Source organism: Ipomoea triloba, chromosome 14 (genome assembly GCF_003576645.1).
Source record: "Ipomoea triloba cultivar NCNSP0323 chromosome 14, ASM357664v1".
Classification (NCBI taxonomy): Eukaryota; Viridiplantae; Streptophyta; class Magnoliopsida; order Solanales; family Convolvulaceae; genus Ipomoea; species Ipomoea triloba.
In genome coordinates, this window is record NC_044929.1 from 4,613,863 (window position 1) to 4,628,363 (window position 14,501).

Sequence of the window (14,501 nt, forward strand, 5' to 3'; positions counted from 1 at the left end):
TCTTGAATCACAAGGTAGCAAAGGTCAACAGAGAAATCAACTCCACCATGATTATACGTTAACATAGTTCAGTCTCTATTTTAGTTTGTTGCTTAGCAAACTTTGTGAACAGGAACTCAATCGCGAAACTATATATGCTTCTACTTTGACAGTTGAAGTGTATATAGTATGTAGCTTCGCAGTATTCAATATTTTATGAAATTGAGTGAGAGAAGAATAATTGTAGTTTGTCCAACTATGTCATTGTTGAGACATTGACTTCAAGATCTTTTTCACCAGCTTCAAGCACATCAAAGTGTAATGTTATCTTTTTCACAACTTTAAGAGAGTGGATTATACCGTTCTCTCGGGATTGAGGGTTATGGCACCTAGTATGCAATTACAATCAACTAGACACTAACCTTTCGCTAGAAGCTAAGCAATCCATAACACATTAGGAGCAATAACAACTAAACAAAATATAACTAGCACATATAAACTAGACTAGAATTAAATACTAAATAAGGGAAATATGACTCAAGTTAGGGACAACAATCTTCTAAATGCAAGCGAACATATAGGATTGGGGGTAAAACACATAACCAATAAATTAATGGGGTGCACATAGGAATCATCATCTACAAGCTACTCTCATGATCAATTAAACAAGGACTATGATAAGGAATTGACACACCTTCATGATGTATCAATCACAAGTCGTCAAGCACACAAAACATCAAAATCTCCTTTATTTCCCATATTTTCATAGTGGAAAATAGGAATTGTGTAACTGTGTAAGTAGTAACTCATAATCTTTACCCAACTTTGTTGTTGCCAATATTCCTCAAAGGGCATTCTAATAAATGGTGTACACTAGACATTAACAATATTCTAGCACAAATCCTTCATAATTTCAAAGAACTCTATGTTAAAAATTAAATCATTTATGCAATAATCACAATTTGAACAATAAGCTAAATTATACAACTATAATCCAAGTCCATAAACTAATTACTCACTCATATCATGCATGAACATAGCAAAATCACATGTAAAATCTGTAAATAACAAAAATGGAGAGAGAAACGTCACAAGTAAAATCACAAGTCCACAACTACGACCTCGACCACGACCACGGGGCTGTGTAAAAGGCTACTGCTACTGCGGATTGGTAGTGGTTGGCCTTTCTTGTGCAACAAGTGTTGATGATGGGGCTGGAGCATCCAGAGAAACGTCATCTACATAGATAATTTGATGTGCAGTTAGGTAGTCATTGAGTTGATCAATGGTGATAGGTTTCTTGGTGGTTAATGAGTAAATCATTGCGTGGAACTCATGATGGAGGCCCTTTAACCTTGAACAGATAGAGATTTTGTGGTCAAGCGGCATGAAGTGATTTTTTCAAGTGGGAGATCATGGGTTCGGGCTTCAGTAGGTTGAGAAAGTATATGAGCAGATATTAACAAGGTATCCAAAAAAAATCTAATTGGACTGCTAGCTTTGGCAAGTAGTCCAAGTACCTAATTAAAGTTTTTTCTTTTTTTAGTTGAAGGGATAAATTGTCTTTTCAAGAATGTATTTGACTTTTTATCCCCTTTTTTTTTTTTTTTTTTACCTACAGCATCCCATAACCTCACCACTACAACTACAAGATTAATTGAAATTTTGTACATCATTTTATATTTCAACTTAACACTGGAGTAATTAGAAAACGACATGCCACTATTATCCTGTCCTTCAAAAACTGCAGGGAGTGGAAAACACGTAAGGGGAAAATCCAGAGAGCGGAGAATAAGAGAATTGCCCCTCCATAGCCGGAGCCAGGTAAGGTTCTGACTCGATTCTTTCTTCTGTAATTTGCAACATAATTGTAATCATCTTTCAGCTACTTTCATTATGCATCCTATTTCTTCACTCTTTCCATAAATCCATATAGTTCCATCTTATTATTTGTTTCTTTCTTTTTAATTTCTTTGACCTTTGGAGAGATTAGCTTCAATTGTAATAATAGTAATTTAGATTTATTTACATCAAATAATAAGTTGAGTAGTGGAACTGATGTAAATGCTAAGATGCTTGAGCTTTTGCTCTTGCTTGATGATCAGTTTTAAAATTCAAGAATTGTGATTCTGGAAAGTAAAAGCTGGAAATGAAATTAAAATCTTAGCTTTTGAAGAAAATATTGAAATTGAGAATAACTGTAAAGAGCTAAGATTTTTGCTTGTCATCCATATATCATGGTCATGCTAATCTTCTTTGTATGGATGTCCGGAAGGACAAAAGAGCCAAGAGATATTTGTTTGGCATCGGCCGGGTTGGCTGAGTTCAGCCCCTGCTCGATTCGAGACGTGGCCCTGTGGCCATGGAGGGATGTTATTAAATATTTAATGCCCACCTACTTATCACCAATTTGTTATAAGAAGGATACGACAACCAGATAACCAAAGAACTCCGTGGTTAAGCGTGCTTGGCCCCCAAGATGGGTGATCTACTCGGAAGTAAGCATAGTGCAACGCTAAGATTCATCAATATTTGTGGATGGAATTGCAACAGTAGTGTATATATTCGGGCTATGAATTTATCAGTTATACTCAGTGAGTTGGATATACTTGCGATAATAAGAGCTAGCCCTTCGCACTCCCTTGTATCAAAAAGGAAATGAATTTTGCAAAGGATAAGGATAGAGCACTGATCAAATAGGGGTGTTTGTATAGTTGTATTAAGGGCACAGGAACTGTGAATGCAAATTTTATATAGAATATGCACTTCCTTCCTAGAAATGTGTGAGGGACAATAGATCAGGACAGACCTTTTCTCAAATTTAGTTTTTGTATTCTGCTATAGAGTAACTTGCTGCTGAATACATTTGTTTTTTTTTTATGTTTTGTTTGAAATTGCTAAATGCTGTGGTAACCAATGTTTGTTCCAGACTTTGTAGATTTCTAGACTTCAGCATAACCATACAACAAAAGGCTACACAACCTCGTTTGGAAGTTCTGGCACAGTGGCATCCGAACCTAAATCCTATTTCCATTAACTTAATGGCTTATGGGGTGTGTCACCAATTTGATGTAAAAACAGTTACACAATCGTCGCCATCTCCTGTAATCTCCCTTGTGCACACTTTACCGTATGGAGCTGAACCCTTGCTACACTCAGACACGGGTTCATCCGCTAGTCCTTCAACTTCCTCAGGCAATGAACAGGAAGCATCTAAAGCTCTGAAAGATGTGCAATTAGTATGTATTTATAACTCGACTAGACTTGTTTGTAGTTATTTGTATTAGCGGTTCTAATTATCACACACTAGCTACCATCATTCTCTTCTCCATTGCAGTAAAATACCAGTGTGCCTTCAATCACATATAACAATGAAATGCATTGTAATGTTGCATTTTTGGATTTTCGTAGCCAGCACGGTTGATGGATATGTTTCTCGACCTTGCCAGTGGTAACACCAGCAAGGATTTAGAGACCTGTGGAGTTCTTGGTGCCTTTTTGGTAAGATCTCTGATATTCACAGCATGTTCTATCCAGTAGATTGTATCAAATCCAAACATATGTTGGTTGCTTAAATTGTTGTATGAAAGAAAACTAAATCTTGACTAAGAATGTAAAGTCATATTGGATGGAGGCCAGTAAAGGGCCAAGTCCATCAATTGGTTGCTAGGGGGATTGCTGAGCGGAGGCCGGTAAAGGTCTAAGTCTAATATCCTGCCTCTCGAAAATGTGATGGCGGTCTATAAGGAAATAAAATTGCGTCTTCGCTACGAGCTATAACTTTTGGTGTAGTGGTAAGCGTTTGATCCTAACAAGTCATTATACGACAGATGTTGCACTGGAGGGGATACTATTTTTAGTGAGATTCGCTGATAATTTTTTGCAAAAAAACAGTATATAAGAATAGGAGTGATGCTTGATCATGTCTTTTCAAGACCATGGATTCTGTAGCTTAACGTTTTTTTTACGTTAGCCAATATCTGCTGGTGTTTCTTCTCTCTCGTTGAAGATGTTGCAACTTGGTAAGAGTTACTACACACTGGTCTAACTTCTTCGTTCACATATATGCAGAAAAAAGGAACCTTCTATGTGACCACTCTGATAATACCAAAGCAAGAATCAGAATCCAATTCTGTAAGCCTCTGAATATGAAAGATCTGCTACTTGTTTAAGGTTCAATATATGAATGTGTGTGTGTGAATGTATGTATGTATATTTATGTATGGATGCATGGATATATATGTATGTACAGTATTTTACGAGACTAGTGCTTATTGCCAAACTGCACTTATTTTACAGTGCCAAGCTTTACATGAGGAGGAGATATTTTCCATACAAAACCAACAGGGCCTTTTCCCAATTGGATGGATTCATGCAAGTCTTCTTCAATTCCTCAATTTCTCTTTTTCTGTGTATTGGGAAGTCTTTCTGGAAAATATTCTGGATCAACTTCCTGTCAGGCTTCAAACTTGCAAAACTTCGATACATTGACTGCAAGTTTTTACTTTTCTTGTTGTCCAGTAATTGGATTACCTTCAGATGCAATGCTCCTATGGTTATCAATACAGTGACTAGTAGCTTCCCATTTATATCATAAGATAGCCGGAAGATTGTTGTAACTGAGCGAGAAAATATATTAAGATGGTTAAAATTTTTTAGAGGTACACCTCTGGATGCCCCACTAGAAAGAGTGATAACATTGTAGTACTAGGATATGGGAGACGGAGAGGTACAGAGTTAATAAAGATATGCTAGACTGAGGGCTCTCTATGAATTTAATGCTTAATACAATTGAATGGACAAATCAAGGTATATCGAGAGCTATGTTGATTTGAGATATTTATCTAACATGGATGTACTTGGAAACATAACTTTTATGAGCCATTATTATTTGCGGGCATTCAGTAACATGTAATCCCTGTTTATGTCTCCAGACACATCCGTCTCAGAGTTGTTTCATGTCATCGATTGATTTGCACACTCAATATTCATATCAGGTAACTCTTACTCCTGTGTTTCTGGTAATTGCAAAATCTTGATTAATATGATAGCAGGCAGGACAAAATCATCTATTCTGAAATCTAGATACTTGGACTATCTAAAATTTCAATATCATGCCCTGCGGGGCTTAGCTCAATGGTTCAAGGGTCACCCTGGAAGTCTTGTTCCAGCGGCAGGGTGAAGACATAGGGGGTTATTGGGAGACCCAAAGCTCGAAAAATTGATTAGAGGTGATGAAAACTCCTTGTGCACAGAGTGTACAGATAGGGGTGGAAATTGCGGACTGACAAAAAAAAATGCCAATATCATCTCCCTTTGAATAACTTATGGACCAGAATATTCTAGTAAGAATAGCCCTGGAACAATCAATAATGACAATTTTTGCTTTGAGTTTTGTCATTACTTAACGTGAGGGTATCTCTTAATTTCTTGCTTTATTATTGGTTTCATGGAATTCTTTTAGGGGCTTTTAGGTTTCCCGTCATCAAAGTACTAAAATGACTTGGGCAATGATATGATGTTCATGTGTATTAAATTAGCTAGTATTAAATCTTTTCCTATATTATTGCATCACTCATTGCATTCATAAGATGTTGAATTTTCTTAGTATATCAAGGACATAAAAATCTTTAAAGAATTCTCTGTCTTCTTCTTCTCTCTCTCTCCATTTAGAACAATGTCTTACCTACTGATTTTCAATTTTTAAGGTAATGGTCCCAGAGGCTGTCGGCATTGTCATGGCACCAACTGACAAATCAAGGTCTTTTTCTGGTTCATTGCTCGATATTTGAAGTTTAGACAGAGATTACTGCCAAAAAACGTGTGGTTTTTTTTTCTATTTTAAATATTAGAACATGATCAATGTGGAAAATTAATTAGCCATCTTAACTTTGATAGAGTTAGTAGAATTCAAAAAAAAAAAAAAACTTTGATAGAGTTTCTCAGTTATAGGTTAATAAATCATCCTTAGTAACCTGGCAATTTGTTTTGACGAGCTACCAGCCGAAGTACTGTGAATTCACATTAGTAAAATTTCAAACATTTTAAAACACGAGTTTTCAGAGCAATTATGGTTGGGGTATACTAAGATTTACGAGTTAAAGATTAAAACATACTTTGATGTAGAGATTCAGCCCAATTCGCAATGGTAAAATAGTTCCAAGTCTTGGCATCTTAAATATAGTGCAATATAATACATAAACAACTTTGCATATAAGAAGCTCTAGAGTGTTTTCAAAAAGAAGCTCTAGAGTTTTCGTGTTTATATGTTTACCTTTAGTTGTTTACATCTCAGGGATTATGGAATATTCAGATTATCAAACGGTGGGATGAGAGTCCTCAAGGATTGCTCGGAAAAAGGGTTTCATCCCCATAGAGAACCAGCTGATGGAAGCTCCATTTACGAGGACTGCTCCAACGTCTATGTTAATCAAAATCTTCGGCTCGAGATATGCGACCTAAGATGAAGCAATCATATGCGTACGTACTATGTAGTGTAGCTTTTTTCAGATGTAGAGGTGTCATGCCCTCAAAATAATGACTGACATGAATTGACCCATTTTGGGGCTAGAGAACATAAAGTATAGGAGTATATGAATGGTGTGATTAAGATTGGATAATGAACTTATGCCTGCATCCTTCAATGATTTATTTTGTGTGGATGCTATTTGGGAGGACATGGCAGGCATGCCTAATAAATGGTCAAAGAAAGAAGAGCTCGAGAGGGGACCAATCTACTCACCGACGACCAGCACTTGAACAGAAGATGAGGGTACGTTGCTCAACTTGCTCTTGGATCTTAATTCTTCCTAGAACCATATACTATTGTTTCACTGCAATGCGTTGATACTCATTTGGTGCCTTCTCTTGTGGTTCATTGCTCTAGCCACCAGCTCGGGTGGCACACTGGCACCAAGAGCGTTGAGCATATAATATATAAACATAAATGTACAATCCAACTATCACTTTAGACTTTTAGTTAAGATGGAGCAATTTGATATCAAAGCCAACCTCATGCTTGAAGGAAAAGAGATTACTGTCCATGTGTTGCTTAGAGCGGGACGTTGGGAGAGGGGGGTGTTGAACATATAATATATGGATTCCAACTATCAGCTTAGACTTTTAGTTGAGATGGAACACATGCTTCAATTCATGAATGCTGTGCTGGTTGATTGATTTACGGTGGCAGGTGGCTATGGTAAATGAGAAGGGGGTGGTACCACAAAGAAGGCAGAAGGGGCAAGTTCTGTTGAATTTAGCAGTGAAATGGTCCCTTTGTTGGTAGCATATGCTGTTGTGATCTGCGGGAGGCTCAGCATTGTTGCAGCGGAATCAGCTGCCCCATGTGGATGGACCATCTCCAATTCATTTGTGCTCAAGATTCTTCAGATTTTGCTCCTCGACTTTATTATTAAATGCCAAAACATTTGAAGTACCTTTGATGCTTTTTTTTTTTTTTTTCATGCATAAAAATTTACGCCAAATAAATATAATTACGGGAAAGTTCTATAATGCCGAAGAGATATCATGCTTACTATTATAAATAGAAAAAGACAATAACATCTTTGTACATAAAATGATAGTTGTGAAGGTTTTAATGCTTTTGAAGAATGATGAGAATAATGAAATGGGTTTTAGAGCATCCTCAACAAACAAGTTTTTTTTTTTTCAAGGTTTTTGTCAAGCCGCATAAGATGGCGAGGGAGAGAAAAGGAAGAAAAAGGGGAAAAAAAAAAAGAAATTGGTTGCCAAAAATAATGTAGTATTCTGTGCCCATCGGGTGCGTGTACTCGCACGTGAAATACACGCACCCGTCAGGCACACGAAATATACGTTCCCATCGAGCATGTGAAGTGCACGCGTCAACATTTCCTTTTATTTTTCTTCTTCCCTGAGACCTACAAAAACTATCAATCGTGCAAATTTTATTTTATTTTTCTCTCTCCTTCCTTCTCTACCCTCCAATTCACCCTCCCTCTCCCATCAAAGCAAGAAAAAAACATCAAAAAATTTAGTTGGTGATGCTCTTAGCTTCATTTTTATTTTAAGTTTTTTTTTATTTAACAGCACAACATACACATCTTTTAATAATTATAATTTGACCCTAAACTAATAATAATAATAACAAGAAGTAAGAGTCCGTTTGAAATGTTTTTTTTTTCAAAAAATGATTTTCATTTGGAAAATATTTTAATTTTCTGGTGTTTAGCTGAATGTCAGAAAATTATCTTTTCTGTTTAGCTGAAAGTTAAGAAATTGCATTTTTCATTTTGGTTCATTTTCCTGAAAATGAACATATAATAATAATAATAATAATAATAATAATAATAATAATAATATGTGGTGATGGTGGTGGTAGTGGTGGTGTGGTAGTGGTGTTGGAGATGGTGGTGTGGTAGTGATGTTGGTGTTAGTGATGGTGGTGGTGGTCGTCGTGTGGTAGCGGTGGTGTTTGTGGTGGTAGTGTTGGTGATGCCGTGATGGTGGTGGTGATGTTGTGGTTGTGCTGTGGTGTGGTGGTGTTGGTGATGGTAATTATGGTGGTTTGATGGTTGTGGAGGTGGTAATAATAATAATAATAATAATCTAGAAACTTACTTAAAAAATAAGAGATGAAAGAGAAATGAAAAATAAAGAATCTAGAAAATGTCTTCGGACTAAAAAATTAGGAATACATTTTCTGTCGAATTGAGAATTTTTTTTCCAGTTAACCAGAATGAATATTTTCCTTTAACTTCATTTTACTTGACTACCCAAACAGACTCTAAATTATTTTAAAACTTATACATCTAAAATTAAAAATAATTTAACAATAGTTAACAATTGTTATATAATTTGATCATTTGTTAAAGGAAATTTTATCCCTAAATCTTCTCATCTTCTTCTCTACTTCTCATAGGTCATCCCCTCTTCTAAAAACTTTTTCAAAAATTAAAAAAGAATTAGGAAAATAACACCATTATGTAGATCTAAGTCATCATATCATCCTTACTGCCATATTTAAAATTTAGATAGAGAACTACTAACCACTACTTCTTGCCATTGATTAGTTCCATAGTCTTTAGCCAAGGTCATCGACCCTATTGATTTTGTTGTTGGTTGATTTTGGTGAAGATCGCACTATGGCCATGAGGTTTCGTGTGATTTTTGAAATCTGGCCTTGGATTTTTGACATTGTTATTGCACTATAGCCACAAGATTACACGTGATTTTTGAAATCTGGCCCTTGATTTTTGACATTGTTGTTAATTTTCATTGCTGTTGAGTTTTTCCGTTGAAAATTCTAAAGCTTTTGAGGAATGAAGAGAATAATTCTTCCCAAAAGGTTGAATCTCTAACCTCAAGGGCTCGACAAAACATCCTCAACTAATCCAACATAGGCTATTGCGGGCAAGAATGAGGAGAATAATGAAATGAGTTTTAGTGCATCCTCACCAAAATAGATTTTTTCAAGGTCTTTGTCAAGCCACATAAGATGAAGAGGGGAGAGAAAAAGAATAAGAAAAAAAAAATGAAATGGGTTGTCAAAAAAATGCAATATTGCGCTCTCATGTGGCACGTGAAGTGCACGTTGTAGCACACGTCGACGTATCCTTTTATTTTTCTTCCTCCACGAGACCCACAAAAATCACCCCTCATGCAAATTTTATTTACTTATTTATTTATGTTATCTTTCAATCCTTCTCTCTCCTACTCACCCCATCTATCTTCTATCAAAGCAAAAGGAAAAAAAAAAAAAAAAAAACATTAGTTGGTGATGCTATTAGCTTCATTTTTATTTTAAGTTTTTCTTTTATTTAGCAGCATAACCTTCACATTTTTTATAATTATAATTTCACCCTAAACTCAATAATTCTAAACTAAAATTATGTTAAAACTTATGTTGTGTTTAAAAAGCAGGAAAATGACTTCTGGAAAATGAGTCATTTTTCAGACAATAGGTTCATTTCCAGTGCTTGGATGTATTTTAGAAAATTGTCTTTGTGTGTTTGGTTCATTTTTTGAAAAAATGAGTAGAATTATATAATTATATATTTTTATTATTTTATTTAAAATATTAAAATATTTATAATAATATTAAAAACAATATTTTTAATTAAAAAAATTCCACCCCGATTTCCGTCGGAAACCACGCGAAACCAGAGCTCGCTCTAGTTTCTCGCCGAAAACATTCGTCTTCTTCTTTGAAATGAAACGGCGGAAAATGACTTCCGCCCAAATTGGGTGGAAGTCATTTTCCGCCATTTTGGGGTGATTTTCCCCACTCGATTCCCGTTGACTGGGTTTTCCAGGTATAGCCAAACACGGGAAGCTCGAAAAATGATTTCTGCAGGCTTCCAAACACAAGCTTATATACATAATGAACGACACCATGAGGGAAGATTACAAGATCGAACCACAAAACAACACCATTTACAACACCATTACATAGATCTAAGTCATCATCCTTAATGACATATTTACTTCTTACTGTTGTTTTGTCAAACCATATAAGATCAAGAGGGGAGAGAAAAAGAAGGAAACAAAAAAAGAATTAGGTTGTCAAAATGTAGTATTATATGCTCATTGGGCATGTGAAGTACACGCACCAATCGAACACGTGAAGTGCACCCGTTCAACTAGGCACAAATGGTGTGCACAATGCACACCAGCACGACCATCCCTCTTGCAATTTTTTTTCTCTTTCCCAGAAAAATATCCTTAAAACTTCAGTAATGCTCTTAGCTTCATTTTTATTTTATTTTTTATTTAGCAGCATAACCTACACATTTTTAATAATTACAATTTGACCCTAAACTCACACTAAAACTATTTTAAAAATGATATATATAAAATAAAAAAAATTAATTTAATAATAGTTAAATAAGTAAAACATTGCACTTATGTTTTTATTAGTCATTTTACATATTATCAGCTAATTATAAACAACTAATTTATCAAACATGTTTTTATAAACAACTAATACAATAAACTAGTTAAATCAACTAACACAAGCAGCTATCAGCTATTAGTTAACACAATTAACTATCAGCTATCAGTTAATTGTCAAATATCCCATAATCTGAATACATTTTGAATTGGTTCACGTACAATACAAAGTATACTTTGGTCCATAGTATAACAATTGATTTTAATAATAGTCCAATAAAAGTATATATCTTTCGATTGATGCCCATAAAAAGTGAATAACTTCTTTTACTTTCTTTTAACTTATTAAATGGGTTGCTATGGAAAATACATTATTTGTGAAAGGAGTAATTTCGAGTTAATTTTAGTTTTAACTTTCAAGTATAATGTCATTTTTACATTTAATTCTATTATTGGCTTTTAATTAATTTCGTTGCATTGCATCATTGACTATAAATTTTCTTTTACAAAATTCAACCCTACCTTTTAAATTGTTTGTCATATTTAGTCCTCAACTAATACTAGACTATGTGAACAAAAAAAAAAAAAAAAAAGTTGAGTTTAAAATACAATGCAATAAAAAAAAAAGAAAAATTGGATGACAAAGAAAACCTGTCATTATGTGAGAGTGTGTATTAAGTAAATTCTGTTGTGTAAAAATCTGCAGACCGCACTTGAAAGACCTTGTGAGACGAAATTGACCAAGAAAGTGTTGGTTCCCACATACTTCTCATGGTTTAAGGGTATAATATAATTTAGTCTACTTTTTTGTTGATGATAATTGATATTATTAATATATTGCCATATTTAATGTAAAGAATTTTTAATCGGATACGATCGTAATTATCATTTAAAACAAAAGGCTAAAGTGTCATCGAGCACCATGAACTATATCCAATTATTCATGCCGCACCCTGAACTTTCATATCGTATATATCAAGCCGCAAACCAAAATAAAAAATTCACTTAGAACTTTTAGCAGGTTTTCAGGTCTTCTTGCTGACATGGCGTCTGATGTGGCATTTCTCTTAACCTTATGTTGTCCAGGTAAGCGTTTACATATTTAAAATTAAAAAAAAAAACAAAATTATTATATTAAAATAGCCAGAATTTTATTCTCTTTTTTTTTTTTTTCGTAATGTATACTTTTCAATTTTGTAATTCCAATATTTCAATTTTTTTTTCAGAATTTATATTTTTTGGCTAATTTATTGTTTAGTATTTTTTCAATTTTCCAAATTTATAGAAATGCTAATTTTTTTTGTTTGTTTTTTTTTGTTTTTTTTTAAATTATTTTTAATACGTAAATGCTTACATGGACAACATAAGGTTAAAAGTAATGCTCGTTCAAAAAAAAAAGGTTAAAAGAAATGTCACATCACTTGAAAATCTGCGCCATGTCAGCAGGAAGACCTAGAAACCTGCTAAAAGTTCTAGGTGAATTTTTTATTTTGGTTTGCGGCTCGATATATACGATATGAAAGTTTAGAGTGCGGCATGAATAATTGGATATAGTTCATGGTGCTAGATGACACTTTAGCCAAAACAAAAAGAAAAAAGTAGAGTAAATCTTTTTTTGACTTCTTACCAGCCCTTTGATGTAAGCCTTCCTTGATTATTATTGTGTGAAATTGGTTAGATATTAAAACCATTAAACACATTTACTACATATGTTATAACTACTTGTACACATCAAGAAAAAAAAAAAGTTATCGTAAAAATGTCAATAGATCAAATATTACGTGTTATAATTAATTACATATTTAATACGTTACGTTATGTACTCCATTAGACAGTACAGTTTTTAATGTTTGTCGATAAAAGCTTGAAAACGTGAATTGTTAGTTGGGGGATTGTGATGGAGGTAGAAAAAGAAGAGTTATAAGAGTTCCAAAAATATTGAGCCATATATAGTTGACCAAGATTTACAAAGATGCATAAGCATATCAAAAAATTTAAGTTATTTCCAATAAGAAAACTAAAAAAAAAATAAAAAAAAAATTAAACTAATTGTAGTAGTTATGGTTAAACTAGTACGTCTGGTTCTTAGAACGGGTGTACGTTTCTAGTTAAACCACCTTTGACGTTGGTGAAGAACCCGACCAACTCCGGCCGGTAAGGCAGGTACGACCGCCGGCGATCTTCGTCTTTCGCCTTGCTTTTCATGTAACGCTCGTGAGCCGAAAGTTGTTTCTTACTTTTCTTCTTCTTCTGATCTCCGGCGGAGTCGCCGTTGACTTTAGCCTTGCCGGTCTTTTTTCCCGGCGAGGACTTCTCTTCCGTCTTCCCGGCGGCGCTCGTCGACGGCGCCGGATTGTTAAGGAACACGAACGCGTCTCTCCCGTCGCTGTTGCTCCGGTGGAGGAGATCTCGGAATCTCCAGAACTTGGAAAACCCGGTCGAGTTGCTCTTCTTGCAACCGTCCGGTCCAGCCGCCGCCACGACCGCCTTCCCCGACCACTCGCAGGATAGCGCTTCCGCGTCGGATGACGTCACCTCGGCGGTTTCGACGAAAACATTCTCCACCGGCGGCTTCTCGTCCAAGCCGTCAAAATCGGCGGCTCCCAGTAGGAGATCTCGGTTGAAGAGCGGGTAAACGGGTCGGATCTGGCCGTTGAAGAACGCGTCCTCGGCGGCAATCTGCGCGGCGTCGTCTCCGGGGCAAATAAAGGAAAATTCTTCTTCCTCTTCCTCGTCTTCATCGTCTTCCTCGTTTTCCTCGTCCTCGTACTCGATTTCTTCACCATCAACTCCCTGAGAAAGCTCTAACTGAGACAAAAGCTCCCGAGCCGGTTCCACGTCGGAAACTTCTTCGCCGTCACGGCGACAATCTTCAACTGCGCTTTCCATTTTGTGTGGCCGGAAAAGATGATTGTGATTCTCAATAAGGATGAAAGGAAAATAATAAAGGGTTGAAGGGATGAGGTTTGTAATAAATGAGGTTTGGTATATATTGGGTGGTTGGTCGTGGGCGGATGTTTGGTATGGCCTGTTACCTGCAATGAAGCTTCCAATCCCAAAAATATTATTAATTTATTGCATTAAGATTCCATTCTTTCCATATTCTTAATTACTTTCTTTCTTTCTTTCTTAATTAGTTTCTTACTTGGGATAGTAGGGGTGGCTAATTTAATGGGGCTACAATTTCACAACTACTCATGGACTAAGGGAGGCTACCTTGTCTTTAATACTCTACCTTATACTTTTCAATGTCACTTTTAATCTTTTTGTCTCATTTTATATATAATAATTATATTTTACACGATCTTTAATAAAATAAATCAGATATATTACTATTTACAAATTTATTATTCTAAAAAGATATGCTCAATGAAACGTTAAAGAATCTAGCATCCCCAAATTAGCAAATTCTTACTGTTTAAATCATCTCAATGACGACAATGGTTGTTGACGGAGGAAGACAAAGGAGGATGGTGAAGTCGTGAAGGAGATGATTTAGGTGGTAGGGATTTGTTAATTTGGAGAGGCTGGATTTTGGAGCGTTTCATTGAGAGAGAATCGGTTGAATATATATATATATATATATATATATATATATATATATATATATATATATATATATATATATATATATATATATATATATATATATA

The 14,501-nt window shown here is 35.1% G+C and overlaps 2 protein-coding genes across 5 annotated transcripts; one reads left to right on the forward strand and one right to left on the reverse strand.

The window, feature by feature from the left end:
- The first annotated feature begins 1,667 nt into the window (after positions 1-1,667).
- LOC116004854 (AMSH-like ubiquitin thioesterase 2) lies at positions 1,668-7,414 on the forward strand. Of its 4 annotated transcripts, none has more exons than XR_004094856.1 (9): positions 1,668-1,803; positions 2,909-3,218; positions 3,391-3,480; positions 4,051-4,113; positions 4,279-4,353; positions 4,914-4,976; positions 5,688-5,740; positions 6,275-6,751; positions 7,169-7,414. XR_004094856.1 is itself a non-coding variant. In XM_031245032.1 (8 exons), the coding sequence occupies exons 1-8, from the start codon at positions 1,696-1,698 to the stop codon at positions 6,444-6,446; spliced, it is 939 nt and encodes a 312-aa protein (XP_031100892.1). In that variant the 5' UTR covers positions 1,674-1,695; the 3' UTR covers positions 6,447-7,414. The 4 variants fall into 4 exon arrangements, 1 of the variants encoding a protein (XP_031100892.1); XR_004094855.1 differs by having other exon boundaries at positions 1,674-1,808; positions 6,866-7,414; XR_004094854.1 differs by having other exon boundaries at positions 1,674-1,808.
- Positions 7,415-12,769: 5,355 nt separating this feature from the next.
- Positions 12,770-13,815, reverse strand: LOC116003781. The gene has a single exon (XM_031243706.1). It carries the CDS (start codon positions 13,735-13,737, stop codon positions 12,934-12,936), a length of 804 nt encoding a protein of 267 aa, XP_031099566.1. The 5' UTR covers positions 13,738-13,815; the 3' UTR covers positions 12,770-12,933.
- Positions 13,816-14,501: the final 686 nt, after the last annotated feature.